The sequence below is a fragment of the Pocillopora verrucosa genome, chromosome 11 (assembly GCF_036669915.1).
Source record: "Pocillopora verrucosa isolate sample1 chromosome 11, ASM3666991v2, whole genome shotgun sequence".
In the NCBI taxonomy this organism is placed as follows: domain Eukaryota; kingdom Metazoa; phylum Cnidaria; class Anthozoa; order Scleractinia; family Pocilloporidae; genus Pocillopora; species Pocillopora verrucosa.
Window position 1 is genome coordinate 6,265,901 of NC_089322.1, and position 16,479 is coordinate 6,282,379.

The 16,479-nt window shown below is 41.9% G+C and overlaps 1 protein-coding gene and 1 pseudogene across 1 annotated transcript in view; both read left to right on the plus strand.

Moving 5' to 3' along the window:
* Positions 1-16,018, plus strand: part of LOC131783598 (sorting nexin-5-like) — a 41,719-nt gene extending 25,701 nt beyond the window's left edge. Inside the window, exons 5-10 of the mRNA XM_066174711.1 lie at positions 12,028-12,509; positions 13,022-13,061; positions 13,170-13,256; positions 13,979-14,068; positions 14,280-14,345; positions 14,871-16,018. Coding sequence (XP_066030808.1) covers positions 12,463-12,509; positions 13,022-13,061; positions 13,170-13,256; positions 13,979-14,068; positions 14,280-14,345; positions 14,871-15,008 — 468 coding nt within the window. The 5' untranslated portion in view covers positions 12,028-12,462 and the 3' untranslated portion in view covers positions 15,009-16,018. The remainder of the gene's footprint in view (positions 1-12,027; positions 12,510-13,021; positions 13,062-13,169; positions 13,257-13,978; positions 14,069-14,279; positions 14,346-14,870) is intronic.
* LOC136284392 (uncharacterized) lies at positions 2,027-10,650 on the plus strand (annotated as a pseudogene).
* Positions 16,019-16,479: the final 461 nt, after the last annotated feature.

Sequence of the window (16,479 nt, forward strand, 5' to 3'; positions counted from 1 at the left end):
CAATTTTGGCTTGAACGCTGTCAACACGTTACCCCACCATCACCCTTGCTTTGCTCACGCCAGTTCACCCTTCCTAAGCCTTTTCACCTCTTTTTCTTCCATTGCAATTCAACTCTATCGGTTTCTATTCCACTTTTGAAAAACTACGACGGCAGTAAAAATAACAGTAAGAAATTCTTATGGCGACAATAGTGACAACTGTGACGATAAGTTTTTCGCTCCCAAACTGGGAAACTGAATCTTCGCGGACGGAACAACAACAACTGGGGGAAATAACTCTGTAGAGACGACTCGGCAGCGAGAACGGAAACTCGTCACGATTTCCTGGTACACGGAGATCTGCTTCGAGCGAGCTTATACGGACGTCAAGGATAAGACAATCTTTGGTTCCACAGTACTTTTATTCTAGGTCAGGCCAACAAGCGACATGACCTCTAGCATACTCTAGTTTATAATCATCAAAGCTGTACAAGGTACTTGCTTAAGAAGCAACTGGTGTGAAGTGCTATTGTTACACAAATCGAGAGACCTTTAGAGACCTTCACAGTTTCCCTGCCATCTAGATGCTAACGCGCCAAACGCTTATGTCCCGGATGGACAAGGAACACAAGAAGTCTGCGCCTCTTTATCCTGGTAATGATCCACTGCGCATGCCTGGCAATCTGAGGTATTGTGGAAGTATCCAACAGGACAGCTCACTATAAATAGCAAAAAGGGACGATGATGTTTAAAAAGGTTTGACCTATCATCAAACTGTTTGAGTCGGCAATTTCGGAGCTGTTTATAGCATCTGACTGCATAGTAAGGCAAGTGCATTGCCTTTTCGATACTTATATTGCAATCATTCTTCACCCTCATTCGAGGAAACTCATTTTCAGGAGAAATGTTTTGTACGTTGATTCATCTAAAAGAATGACTTTTTGGTGCTTGGTTATGACATGTTTCCTTCCTTGAGTTAATTACATCTTTCTTATTACTTACGATAGGGTCTAAACTTAGCCAAGTACTCCGTAAACATCTAGGGGCTTAAAAGCTATGGGAAGATTTTAGTTCTCCTTAAGTTAGAGTTAGCGCTTTCAATACGTTTTTTCAACTCACATAATTTTTCAAATGCCTTCTGCGAAGAAATTCTGCGCCTTTGAAAGATTGTTGATCTAGAGTAGGCAGCCAATCGTATAACACCTATTTTCTTAAATAAACCAATTATAAAGCGGAAGTGAAATTGCTTTTATGGCCACTTTGGAAAACTCGGGCATTTTAGAAAATTTCATAGTTATAGGGAAGTACTTAGCAAACGTGAAATAAAAAATTATCTGGCTATTCTTTCATTTGCATTATGCATCTCACTGCTCCTGTTTGTCTGAAGCGATCAAATTATTTTTTAGAATACTTGCTTATGGAAAAGTGCCAGCGTAACCAACTATCTTGGACAAAATAAGAATCTTTTAAGCAAAGTAAGTTAACCATTCACTTTGTGTTTTGAGATTCTTAAGGATTTTTTTGATAACAAACTCTGCTTACCACATTTGGAGCCTCTTAGAACCTGTCCACTATCACATAAAAGGCGCACGAAGCGGACTTGAGATGGTTTTGAAGCATCGAAAACTAAGGAAATCCCACTGATATTAAGATTCACATCTGTTTTGTGAAACTTTAATAATAGGTTACTGGAAATTTCTTCAGTTATCTGATTAAGATCAGCTGCAGTCGTGTTCTCGGGCAGTGGAACTTTCAAATCAAAACTAATGGAAAGTGAAATTCTTGATGAGAGCTGATTACTTCTTAAGTCTCTTTGTCGAAGTGTTCCTGTCTGGTCTCCACATAGGAATCTCTCGACTCAGACTCCAGATGCAGACTATGGGGCCTCCACACCTCCAATTCTTTCTGCAAATGTTCCATATTTAATTATCGCCAGAAATCAAGGACATTTCGAGCCCGCTAACAATTATCAGCGGTATATCGTATTACACTCCGGAACAATAGAATATCAAGAGAATTCAATATCGATCGATCGATCTGCAAAGAAGAGTGTTTCGTACCATGACTTATACAATTTGAGCACCGCAGATCTTCTATTTGATGAAAAGGAAAAGAAAAGAAGACCTGCAAGTAAATCTTTGGGATTTTTCGAGGCAGAGCGATGACATGATGTCAGAATTTTGATTTGCTTGAATTTAATTTTCGCGCTAAGACTACTGAATTTGCATTCAATGCCTGGTATATTTTTATTCCGAAAAGGACCGAGAACTAATTTATTTCCCTGCAAGAACATAAACAAATATGGCCGACGATTCGAAGATCAGTGTTGCTCGTGTTTAACTATTTCAGTCATAGTTTTCAACATGGCGTCTCGTCACTTACTCAACATGGAAAATAAGGGATATTCTGGCGCGTTGGGAACTTTTTTGATGGGAGGAAATGGCAATTTTACAGGATATTTGGACGCTTCGAACACTGTAGCAGTCAATTTGATCGAGAGCAGTTGACTTTATTGATGCACTTTCCTGTAATAGGCGAGTGTTTGAGATGGAGAATATAGCACAACGCAACATTAGATGAGAGATCTGGACACTAGTTATGATTTGCCCGATAGGTGCCTGGCGCGAGCCACTTGTAACAAGCTGTACTTTGCACATGTTTCTATCATTCTCTTACGAGGATGCTCGCCTTTCTAGGATAAATCTCTCGATGAAATAGACAAAGTCTTATCTATGATAGAAACATACTTCAACACGGATTGATCTGGCGAACGAGACACCGGTTGCAAACGGACTACCCAGTAATACGTCGAACAGAGGAGAACGCGGCCATCGATCGCCGATCGACCGCCATCTTTGTTTTCTTCCCGGACTACAATAGTACGCAATGTCGAAGAAATACAAATGCCCATTCCCCGAATGCACCTACGAGACAGAGGAAGTTACAGACGCGCTCGCGGCCGTCCTTCTATCAGTGCACTCTTCGGGAGTACATGTCACTCCAGGAACAGTGAACACGATCAACCCCAACAGTAAAACGAAACTCGAAAGAGTACGCCGTCCGACAATTTCGGCAGCGGGATCGAGTGAGGATTGGTCGTATTTTCTAACGCGTTGGGGCGATTATGTTGCGGCAACTAATGTCACCGGCAAAGAAAAGGTAATCCAGCTCCTCGAGTGCTGCGATGAACAACTTCGCAAAGACCTGACAAGAAACGCGGGCGGTTCCCTCACCGACAAAACCGCAGATGAGGTCATGGCAGCCATAAAAAAGCTTGCAGTACGGGAGGAGAACGCAATGGTCGCCCGTGTGCAGCTACACAACATGCGGCAAGACCGGGATGAGACGATCCGTAGTTTTGGTGCCCGCCTTCGCGGCCAAGCTGGTGTTTGCAAGTTTTTAGTCACTTGCCCTGGCTGCAACATAGAGGTCAACTATACGGAAAACGTCCTTCGCGATGTCCTCACACGTGGCCTGGCTGACAGCGAAATCCAATTAGACCTGTTGGGGGAACGAAACCAAGACATGAGCCTTGAGGAGGTGTTCCAATTCATTGAGGCAAAAGAGGCCGGCAAACGGTCAGCAGGCCGCCTGTCACAAAGCCACAGTACAGACGCCGCACAAAGTCAGTATCGTCGTGCCAAAAATGATGAGGTCAAGCAACGTAAGGATGGGGACGCAAACGAACTGTGCTCTTATTGCAACAAGAGAGGGCATGGCAAGAGCGCGCCGACCAGAATCCGCCGTCATGACTGCCCAGCTTATGGCACCATCTGCGACAAGTGTGGACGGCAGAACCACTTTGCCAGCGTTTGCCGCAGCAGGGGCAAAAGCAACAGGCCCCAACAGCCGCCGACACCCATTGGCAAGAGCAGAGAAACGGAAAGCGCAATTTTTGACTCACTTTGCACCACAACTAGCCTCAGCAGGCCAAGCAAAGGAGTCATCTCACTCGACCACCATCTCTACTGCCACCTAACCGATCACTGGGTTCGACAGCCATCCAAGCCTCAACCGTTCATAACGCTTACAGCGACAGCCCATCCTGAAGACTACACAGCCCTTGGATACAACCCACCCAAATCACAGTTGGCAACAGCACAACTCTCTGCTATGGCTGACACAGGCTGCCAGAGCTGCTTGGCTAGCATAAAAGTCATCCGTCGCCTGGGCCTCTGTGAGAGTGACCTGATACCCGTCACTATGAAAATGCACGCTGTGAACAACAAAGGGATCAGCATCCTGGGCGCAGTCATCTTAAGGTTCTCGGGCAGGTCTCCATCCGGAAAAGCCCTGGAAAGCCGACAGATCGTATACGTGACAAGTGACTCAGACAAACTTTTCCTCAGCCGAGAGACATGCATGGCACTGGGCATTATCACTAAGAACTTCCCCATGTTGGGGGAGACCCTAAACACATGCAGCTCAATCGAGCCAGACACAGCCTGCAATGCAACTGCACCAACCCCGTCAGACAGAGATATGCAAACTTCTGAGGGCTCAGACAGCCCCCCATGCACCTGCCCGCGTCGCATCACACCGCCACCGAAGCCCACAACCACCCCTTTCCCAGCAACTGAGAACAGTCGGATGAAGATGCAACAGTGGCTGCTGGACTACTACCGAACCAGCACCTTCAATACATGCGAGCACCAGCCGCTACCCCTAATGGAGAGCATCCCTATGAGGCTAATGGTTGACCCCCAAGCGAAACCAGTCGCACACCACAACCCCATACCAGTGCCACTTCACTGGCAAGAGGAGGTCAAGGCAGGACTCGACCAGGACGTCTCACTGGGTGTCCTCGAACCAGTGCCAGTAGGAGAACCCGTCACCTGGTGCCACCGCATGGTTGTATGTGCTAAAAAGAATGGCAAGCCCCGCCGCACAGTCGATTTCCAGGCGCTCAACCTCCACGCGACACGTGAAACCCACCACACGCAAAGCCCCTTCCACCAGGCACGTTCAATCCCAAGCAACACCAAAAAGACCGTGTTTGACTGTTGGAATGGTTACCACAGCGTTCCCCTCCATGAGGACGATCGACACCTCACCACCTTCATCACTCCATGGGGTCGCTACCGCTATAAAACAGCACCTCAAGGCTACATAGCTTCTGGCGACGGCTACTCAAGACGGTTTGATGAGATCGTGTCCCACGTTCCTAACAAGACCAAATGCATCGACGACACCCTTCTCTGGGCAGACAACCTTGACCAAAGTTTCTTCCAGGCGGTTGACTGGCTCAACCTCTGCGGACACAATGGTATCATACTTAACCCAGACAAGTTCGTCTTCGGAGCCGACACTGTCGAATTCGCAGGATTTGAGATCACCCCAAGCTGTGTGCGGCCATGCAAACAATACCTCGATGCCATCCGCAACTTTCCAATCCCAGCCAACATCACAGATGTCCGCTCCTGGTTTGGCCTGATCAACCAGGTCTCCTATGCCTTCGCAGCGACTGAGCGCATGTTGCCATTCCGCCAGCTCCTCCAGCCCGGCACCCCTTTCCAATAGACCGACGAACTGCACACACTCTTTGAAGAATCCAAATCAGTGATCATCAGTGAAATCGAAGAAGGTGTGCGTATCTTTGACAAATCTAAACCAACCTGCCTGGCAACCGACTGGTCCAAAAGCGGCATCGGATTCTGGCTGTTCCAGAAACACTGCCAGTGCCCATCCCCCGAACCCTTCTGTTGTCGTACAGGCTGGAAGATCACTTTGGTTGGGAGCCGTTTCACACACGCCGCTGAATCACGCTATGCCCCAGTAGAGGGCGAAGCCCTAGCCGTTGCCGACGCGCTTGACAAAGCACGATTTTTTGTCCTGGGTTGCAGTAACCTGATCATTGCTGTCGACCACAAGCCCCTCCTAAAAGTGTTTGGAGACCGGTCCCTTGAAGATATCACCAACGCCCAGCTCCGCAACCTCAAGGAGAAAAGCTTACGTTACCGGTTCCGAATGGTACACATCCCTGGCGTGCGACACAAAGCTGCCGATGCTGTATCCCGCCATCCTACGGGAACCACCAAACCAGACCTGCTAGTCTTGCCAGACGACATAGCCGCGGCAACCGCAACCCTGGCCGCTCTCCCGCAATTAGATAACTCCGGACGCTCCTTCTTGGCCGGCATCCGCCACACCGAACCACAACCGGGCACTTGCTCCATCACCATTGACGACCAGCTAGCCTCATCAGCCTCATCGGCATTAAACACTATTGCCGTCACATGGGATAGGGTCAAGCTGGCCACAACAAGCAGCAGGGCAATGACCCAGCTAATTCATCTTATCGAGACTGGATTCCCTAAATCCCGTAACGAGCTACCACCTGCCCTTCGGGAGTACCATCAATTTCGCGAACACCTCTATACAGTTGATGGCATCATTCTCTACAAAAATCGCATCGTGATACCACCCTCTCTCCGCCAGCACATTCTGACTGTCTTGCACTCAGCCCACCAAGGTGTGACTTCCATGACAGCACGCGCCGAAAGCACAGTGTTCTGGCCAGGCATCACCCCAGCCATCATTGCCCTACGGGAAACCTGCAACCACTGCAACCGCATGGCACCCTCTCAACCGAGTTCACCACCCTCTCCAGTTGTACCCCCAGCCTACCCGTTCCAATGTGTTTGCGCCGACTTCTTTCACTACAAAGGGGTTACCTACCTTGTTATCGTAGACCGCTACTCCAACTGGCCCTCGTTGAGCGAGCAAGAGAGGGATCTACAGGCCTGATTGACTGTCTACGACGAACCTTTGCCACATTCGGCATCCCAGACGAACTCGCAACAGATGGCGGCCCTGAATTCACAGCAACAGCCACACGCCAATTCCTGAAAGACTGGGGCATACACCACCGTCTGTCGTCAGTGGCATTCCCACACTCAAATTGCAGGGCAGAGATTGGCGTCAAATCAGTCAAACGGTTCATCACTGACAACACCACCCCATCTGGTAGCCTAGATACTGACTCCTTCCAGCGTGCAGTCCTTCAATATCGAAACACACCCGACCCGAATACTCAGCTATCCCCTGCATAATGTGTCTTCGGCAGGCCAATCAAGGACTTCATACCTATCTTACCTGGTCGCTACCAACCACACCCTACCTGGCGTGACACCCTCGCGACAAGAGAAGCAGCACTAAGAAACCGCCACATGAAAGCTGCAGAGAGATGGTCTGAGCACACCAAGCGACTCCCACCCCTGGCCGTTGGTAACCATGTCCGCATCCAGAACCAAACAGGCCCCTACCCCACTAAGTGGGATAAGACAGGAGTCGTGGTCGAGGTTCGCCAATTCGACCAGTATGTCATCCGCATCGACGGCTCAGGGAGGATGACTACCCGCAACCGCAAGTTCTTAAGGAAATACCTCCCGATACGGACCACACCGCCACACCTAACAATTGATGACGACCTGCGTCATCTTGCTATGCTGCCACACAGACCGCCCAAGCCAATCGCCCCCACCCCAGCACAAGCAAGGATGCCCCCACAACCATCCCCCGCACAGCCACTAACTGGGCCAACCCCGGCAGCAGTGACACCTGACCACCACAGCCCCAGCCCAAAGCCAAATGCACCACAGATACAACTTAGCAACCAAACACCTTCCCCATCTCCTGAGCACCCCTCGACAGCAACTCCACGAACGCACGCGTCCAGCCCCCAAGCAGATCCACTGGCGCCGTCAAGCCCGCCGAAACCCCCAGAACGACCAAAGAAACCTCCCTTAGCCCTGCGTCGGCTACGGGACTTTAACTCCAAAGGACTATTGGAACAGTGACTTAGTCATTAGATCCATGAGACAGTCAAATGACACTATTCCATATTTAGTTTTGTTCTTTAATTCAAATTAACATTTGTGTTCTTATCAGTCTTCACTATCCCCCATAAGCAAGCATGAGGAACACTAAAGACTTGGGGAGAGATAGAGCACAACGCAACATTAGATGAGAGATCTGGACACTAGTTATGATTTGCCCGATAGGTGCCTGGCGCGAGCCACTTGTAACAAGCTGTACTTTGCACATGTTTCTATCAATCTCTTACGAGGATGCTCGCCTTTCTAGGATAAATCTCTCGATGAAATAGACAAAGTCTTATCTAGAGAACGACGGATTTTGAAGAACTGTATGGCGACCTAGGTCAATGATCAATGACAAAAGAACTGGCTCGGGAAGTAAGTGGTTTTTATTTATCGAGTCCCTGTGAGGTTTGATGAATAGCAGAATCAGTACTGAATATGTCTCGATCGAGAGCAGACGGGACCATGAGCTCCTGATTGTTATATTTTAGAAATTTTACAAATTTCCATACAGTTTCTTATATTATTTGGACGCCATTATGGACGAAATGCGCAAGCGCTGCTGCTAGAGGTGTGATATTGTAAGGAGAAATTTGATGTTTGTCACTGTTAGGATTTAAAGGGTTAGTTTTCCATTTAAGTTTTTTTCTCCCAGTAAACTGGTGAAGTCAAACATAAATGATCAAGAAAACAACCCAACAAGAAACAATAAACAGATCTTATGGAAACTTCCCTAGGAAAGACTCAGTTTTTCTTGAAGATACTATTTTCTCTCTAAAATTTAATATACTTTCAGGGAGACACTGTTGATTCACATGTTTACATTGTATATTAGCCCATCTCAAGAATTACAATTTCTGATGTTTTTCAGATTTTTTCAACTTGTTGTCAGCCACCCAGTCTTTTGAAAAGATGAAGATTTGCAGAAGGTTTTGAAAGAGGAAAATGTGAGTTTTTCAACTAATAAGATACTCTTACAGATATTTGGCCACAATCCCTGTGAGTGTGGGTGATGTTTTACACAAAATTTGTAAACTGACATACTATGGCAAAACAACACTTTATTTAAACTCCATAGGTATATTTTTCATAAAATCAACAATAATTGTGACTATTTTCATCTTAAGGGGTCATAAATGTTTTAAAGATAAAATCAGTTGACACAACATCCACTAAGCCACCTCTAAGGAATTATGTAGAAATGGAGTGAAAATTGAACTACAATTAACTGCAACAATAAGCTCTTCCACCAGTCAATGTTGTAGAATGGTGTAAAACAATTAAAGAAACATTGTACATGAGAAGAAGAGTTGAAAGTAAGGAATATAATTGGTATGCTATTCCAGAATATTGCCATTTCAATGGTAGTGTGTTGACAATTTTCTTGCTGATTGTATGTATATGCCTGGGGGATTTCTTTTGTGACAAAATGTCTGTTGCAACTTGGTAAAACTAAGTTTGATAATCATACACTTAAAGTGTAAGGTATAAACACTTTTTTTAATCACATAGCTTGCAGTGAGAAGCAAAGTGAAAAAGGGTCTTAGGACAAGTCTATATCATGAGCTGTGGATGATCTCAGGCATCATAGTCACAAGGTACAAAATGTTCCAGGATTTTTTTATGTTTTTTTGTTTTGTTTTGATTTTTTTATCTAAGGAGTCTTTATTTAGTAAAATTGTGATATCACTGGATTATTGTTTTAATTACAATACAGTGTATGTCTCATTCAGGGCTGTAAAATATGAATAATTGTAGTTTGAATTATGGCATACGGAGAGACAGTGTTTTAACCCTTCACACCCTAACATCAGTATGCATATTCTCCATACTGTTCTCTAGACATTTCCTAAGATGCTGACATGGAGAATTTGTCTAGCAATCAAGAGCTTCTTTAGTCTGTGATCAGCTCCTTTATTCTCCTGACCTTAATGTTTGGTTCAGTGGGGATATGGTAAGGAGAAATTAGATGTCAGTCACTCTTAGGGGTTAAACTGCTGAATACTTGGTCCTTCTTGTCAGTGTTAACCCTTTAACTCCCAAGATCTGATTGTAAATTCTCCCCTCAAGCTGCTAGTACATATTTCCTTATAAATTAGTTGTGAGAACTTGATACTAGATCAAGATAAAAGCTTCTACCTGACAGGTTTGAATATTCTCATTACCTGTTTGCTAAATAATGTATGGATATTATAGGGAGAAGTTTCATGTTAATCACTTGTGAGAGTTAAAGGGTTAAACCCTTTACAGGCCTCTCACCAGCTCATGTTGCTCCAGGTCTCATTCTCTCCTGCAGGTGAAGAAGCACTTGAGCCAAAGTGCAATTAACCCTTAAACTCCCAAGATCTGATTTTCAATTCTCCCCTCTAGCTGCTACACTTGTCCTTGTAGATTAGCAATGAGAATTTTGTGTTCAATCAGTGTAACATCTTGTACCTGATGAGTTTGAGTATTCTGATTACCTGTTTGCTGAATAATGTATGAATACTATGGGGAGAAGTTACATGTTTATCAGTTCTGGGTGTTAAAGGGTTATAGAGGCCCTGCTCACAGATGACCTTTTTCTTTTTTTTTTATTTAACCATTATGCGAATGACTTAGCCTTCCTAGAAATACAAATAACCAGAAGTTGTTCCTCTTGGTTAGGATCTTGATGAAGAATTTAAGAAGAAAAGAGATTTTGTGGAGGAGTACACACCACTTACCAAGCAGACATATGGGGTCAGTAGTTGTTATATTTTTCCAAATAGAATCTTACTCCAGGGGTGCATTATGGTTCAGTCATTCTCTTTACTGTTTGCCATACAATTCATATGATGTTTGTTCAGAGAATTTGGTTTTGGATCATACATACAGTTTATGTCTCATTCAGGGCTGTAAAATATGAATTTTTGTAGTTTGAATTATGGCATACAGAGAGACAGTGTTTTAACCCTTCACACCCTTACATCAGTATGCATATTCTTCATACTGTTCTCTAGACATTTCCTAAGATGCTGACATGGAGAATTTGTCTAACAATCAAGAGCTTCTTTAGTCTGTGATCAGCTCCTTTATTCTCCTGACCTTAATGTTTGGTTCAGTGGGGATATGGTAAGGAGAAATTTGATGTCAGTCACTCTCAGGGATTAAACTGCTGATTACTTGGTCCTTCCTTATCACTGTTAACCCTTTGCAGGCCTCTCAGCAGCTTGTGTTTCTCTACTAGGCCTTATTCTCTTCTGTGGGTGAAGAAACACTCTTGCCAAAGTGCAATTAACCCTTTAACTCCCAAGATCTGATTATTAATTCTCCCCTGTAGCTGCTACACATTATTTTCCTTGTGAATTAGTTACAAGAATTTGGTGTTCAATCAGGGTAATATCTTGTACCTGATGAGTCTGAGTATTCTCATTACCTGTTTGCTGAATAATATATGGATATTAAAGGGAGAAGTTACATGTTCATCACTTCTGGGAGTTAAAGGGTTACAGTGGCCCTGCTCAAAGATGACCTAACTTTCTTTTGAATTTAACCATTACAAGAATGACTTGGCCTTCCTAGAAATACAAATAACCAGAAGTTATTCCTTTTGGTTAGGATCTTGTTGAAGAATTTCAGAAGAAAAGAGATTTTGTGGAAGAGTACACATCACTTACCAAGGAGACATATGGGGTCAGTAGTAGTAATATTTTTCTAGGGGTGCATTATCAGTAATTCCCTTCACTTTCTGCCACAAAATTCATATGATGTAGGTTTGGAGAATTTGGTTTTGGATCAACTAATAATCAGAGCATCACTTTCCTGCTTGGTGTTGTATTGATGTGGTGGGGAGAAATAATGTTTTGGTCATGCATGGGAGTTTAAGGGTTGAAGTGTAAATGCTTCTCTCTCACCACATCAGTCTGGGCTAGGATTCTGTACCCTGAACTACTTGTGGGTGAAGGATAGATTACATTTACATGCATCTTGTTGGTTTGCTTTAGGGGTCCTTTATGAGGGAAAAAAGACCTGGAATTACAAAATGCCAACTCTGCTGGAAACTGTGGTTGAAAAGCCAGAATGTCTTATAGTCAATAATAACATAAACAATTAAGTTATGATTCTGTGAATTGCTTTTACACCAAACAGCACCTATGATGAGAATGAGGTTGTAGAGGAAAGTAAGATTTGGTTTTAGCTTCTAAGTAAGAGTTGACAATTTTGAGATTAAATAAATAAATGTTTTTCTACTTGTGTTTTTTTGTAGAACTTCACCAAAATGGTACACAGTCAGCAACGTATGTAGCAATGTTTTATTTACTGGAATGTGTAATCTGCATTAAGGTTGTTTAAGGCTGAAATAGCGAATTACAACTTCAAATCTCATGATTTTGGTGAATGGCCCAGGCTAGTGAATTTTAACAGAAAGTTTGGCCAAAAACATTGATATCTAAAGAACATCCATGTAAAAACAACATAAGAGTGGCAAAGACATACCTGAATTATTATTCAACCATACATATTGTAATGTATCAGGATGTTACAAAATATATGATTGATTTTAATGATAATAAATGATACTATATGATTATGACAAACTCACCATGATGGCATATTAATACATATCTAAGTTTGGTAATTTTGAATTTCTTTGTGAATTTCAGGTGTTGCATTAGCAGTGAATGATTTTAGTTCTGGCATCATGACAGCATCTGCTGGTGATGATAATAGTACCAAGGAATTGAAAGGGTTTGTTGTTCTTTGTCTGAAATTGCTAAATGATATGATTTTGTAATAATTACTTAATATTTATTTCATATCTTTCCATTATTAACCAGTGGTGGCAAACTTCTAATGCAAGCAGTGATGGACCAGACATATAGTTTGGCTGATATTTTTCCCATGTGAATAACCACTGTTTTACCACATCTTACAAGCTAGCTCTACTCACTGTAACCATCATGAGAACTGGCAATAAGATGCAATCAAGACCTATCAAGACCTGAGAGTGATAGTTATGTCTTCCTCTCTTGTTGAAGTGATCAGCATCTAAATTCTCCTCACCATATCACTGCTGCATAGTACATTAAGGTCATGAGAATAAAGGAAATGATAGAAAAAAACAAAGAAGCTCTTGATTGTTGAACAACTTCTCCTTGTCAGTATAATAGAATATGTACCAAGAACAGTATTGAGAATATACATTCTGATGTCAGTGTGTAAGGAAAAGCTAATTTTAAAAGCTTTTTTTACTTTTACAGGAGTTTTGTGACTTTTTCAAGTGCACTAAATGGTGTCAAGGTATGATAGCATTTTTTAGACAGGAACTAGTGTTGCTGGCAGTATTTTCAATTCCAAGAGTTTAATTTGTTTTGTCTTACTTGTCTGTTTGTCTTCTCCTTTCCTTAGGAATCACTGGATGTTATGTCCACTAATGATCACAACACATTAGGTTTTACTTTAGAACTTTATTCCAGATACATGGATGCTGCCAAGGTATGTGAAATATGTATTGGAAAACTTGGATCTTATTTAACTCTTTAAAGGATACCAGCTTTCCTTTTGTGGGTAGGGTTAGGCAAGGGGAAGGAAGTGATCATTTTCTTTTGGGGTGGGCTGGGATGAGAGCATTATCACAGCTGAGGGAAAAGCTCAGGATCGCTGCAAGTCTCAAAAAGAAAGAAAAGAAAAGCCAAAAATATCCCAACAACAAGAAAAATTCATCAGCCAGACTGTTGACATATCTTTTTCCCATATTGCGAATGGTTTGTGGGTTGTGTCTTGAACTAGAAGCCTGGGTCCTACCCCTTATATCTCTGTTGCATTCAATTTATTCAATTCATTGGTAAGAATGAGTGTATCTACATGAATGTAGCATGAGGGAGCGGTTATCTGAAGAAAAAGCACCCTTTGAGTAATTTACATTTCATTTTCGTACTGCTAAGCGAAAGGGATGGGGAAACTTGCAAACAAAGAATGGAATGGTGGAATGGAAACATGAACTGACCTTGGGAGTTTCTTTCAATTTACAATGCTTCGTGGTATGATTGAATTTGGAACCATCAACTACAGATGAACTGGAAAGTGAGACTTTTGGATTTCAATTACAGTGCCTTAACTTTGAAAACCCTTTTTTTATTGGTTATTTCTTCTTGCTGTACCAAGATGATTATTTAAACTGTTTACTGCACTTGTTTTGTCCATCTCTTACCCTGCAGGAGATGCTTTTCCATCATACATGTAAACTAGTTGAGTTTGAGAATGCAACAAAAGCACTGGAAAAAGCCAAACCCAAAATCCAAGAAATGGTAAGGTTCTGACAAACATGTGCATGTGATGTGCATTCCTCTGGTACCTCTCTCTGATATGTTACATGTGATTGAGTATGTTGTTTCATGTGATTCAGATAATGCTGCACTTAGCAATAGACTCAAAGTTCAAGTCAAGCTTCTGAATAATTATTGTTAACACCAGAATTGAAGAATCCTAAATTGTTTTGCAAATTTTTTTTATTTTCAGCTTCTAAAAGCCAAAGACGATGCAGAGGAAGCATACAATTCAATTTCAGAAGCTGCAAAGAAAGAGGTGAATAAAATGATATTAAAAAAGCCTTTTGTTTTACTTAGACTTTTGGCTTACAGTTTAGCTGGAAACTTTTGCATGCCACGCTTACCTGGTTGCATTTCTTGGTTTGTTTTACAGGCAGACCACCCTGTTGTTGGTTTACTTGTAAGACATATGTCAAACAATAATATGAATATCTGTGCCATTTTCATGTTAAAACCTGAATATCAAAAAATTAGTATATACCACACAAGTTAATAGTGTTTTTTGTGCACACTGATTGGCTAACTCAAAAGTGATGAGCAAGTACCATTAACCTCTGAGAAGCCAAAGTGACAAAACCGCTCATCAACAATATGATATTCAACCATTTTCCATGGTTTACAATGAATCCTTTGTGCCGGCGTAAAAAAAAAAGGAGAAATGGCAGATGATATAAATATTTGTCAAGGGCACATAAAAGAAATTGTCATTTGGCTCTAACTGCAGTAGACAATCTGCTTACTCGATTGATTTTAATTTTTGTTTTTTTTTATTTAAATATAGATGATCCGTTACAATAGGCAAAGGGTGTTGAGCTTGCAAGCCAGTCTTATCCAGTATGCTGAATCGCGGTTAAAGAATGGAAGAGATACCTACACCATTTTGGCCAAACTATTGAATGACATGAAAAAATCTGCTTAATCAATGAGCACAGAGAAAATAGATGGCACCGTAAATTTGGGAGGCCAAAATTTATTTCTAATTTTCTTTATGAAATTAGATTATGTTGATTTGACACGGATAATAGAAAAATAATTTTTAAAACGATGCAAGGTCGTTTCGGGCATTGGCTCACTCCAGGTGTTCAGTTAGTAAAACGGAGCAGAGACTGGAGCGGAAAAGTGAAACAGCAAGAGAGGCTTGGGTTAGGTGAGATTCATTGAGTGACTCAACCCAAGCCTCCCTCGCTTTTTCACTTCTCTGCTACTATAGTGCTGTTTACTATCACACTTTGTTTTGCTGACTGAATGCCTGGAACAGGCTATTCAGGCACTAATCATAACCATTGCAATTTCTTCAAATGTGATTGGTGCATTAGCTGCTTCATTTTTTCACTTCTCATTCTGTACAGCTTTAATTGGACAGCATAATTGGACAGTTGGCTTTAATCGGATACCTGTAATTGGACAGTTGAAGCAACGAATCATACTAAGTTCAGTCAGCCAAATCCACCAATCACAGAGTGAATCACAATAACCATAGCAACAACCACTTGTCTCAAAAAAAAAATTAAGAATTTCCAAAATGGAGACATATTTTTTTACTGTAGACATTGTCTATACCAGAGATATTTGACCTAAATGTATTTCTTGTTTTCAGAAATAATAACAATTAAGATTAAATGCTAACAGGACTTTTTGTCGTCCACTTCTTTCTGTAATCATACTCGTGATTGACAAATTGGTCTCTTGCTTTGCAGTCGTCCAATTTTGTTAATCACGTGTATGATAACAACAGACCGAATAAGACTCCACTCAGTCCTATTACCATTGTAGATTGGCTGGAAATGGTGGCAAAAGTCCAGCAATTACTTGAAATTTAATCAGCAAATATTTGATGACAGAAAAAAATTTTCCAATTTTGTGAAGGCTACCAGCCTTGAATCAAGGCTCCAGAACATTCAATAAACACTTAACATGGTTAATTTTCAACTTTATGTTGTTTTCATACAGATCATCATTATACTAAAGAGTGAATGAATTTCTTTACGTCTTATAAAATAATATTTTTATTAAATCTGAATGAATGGGTTTCAAATATGCAAAGTTTTCTACATACTTTCAAGGTAACAGACATTATGGAAAAAAATTTCCTCTCCAATCCTCTGAAAAGTACCAACCAAAAAATTGATTTCCTTTGTATTGAAAAGCTTTTGAAATTTATATTAGATATAGCGATGGTAAGTTTTTGTTTGAATTGCTTCATAATTACCTGTAAAAGGCAGAACTTGACGTTTTCAGTTGACTTAAATGTGAGTATACTTCTTATTCTGATGAAAACTATCTTTTTCCAGTGTAATTATTTTTTTTCAATATAGAATGGACCATATACAATGCTAGTTGTCGTTTTAGCTCTACCAAAGCTCTTAACTCTGTTAGAGACGACTGATTCC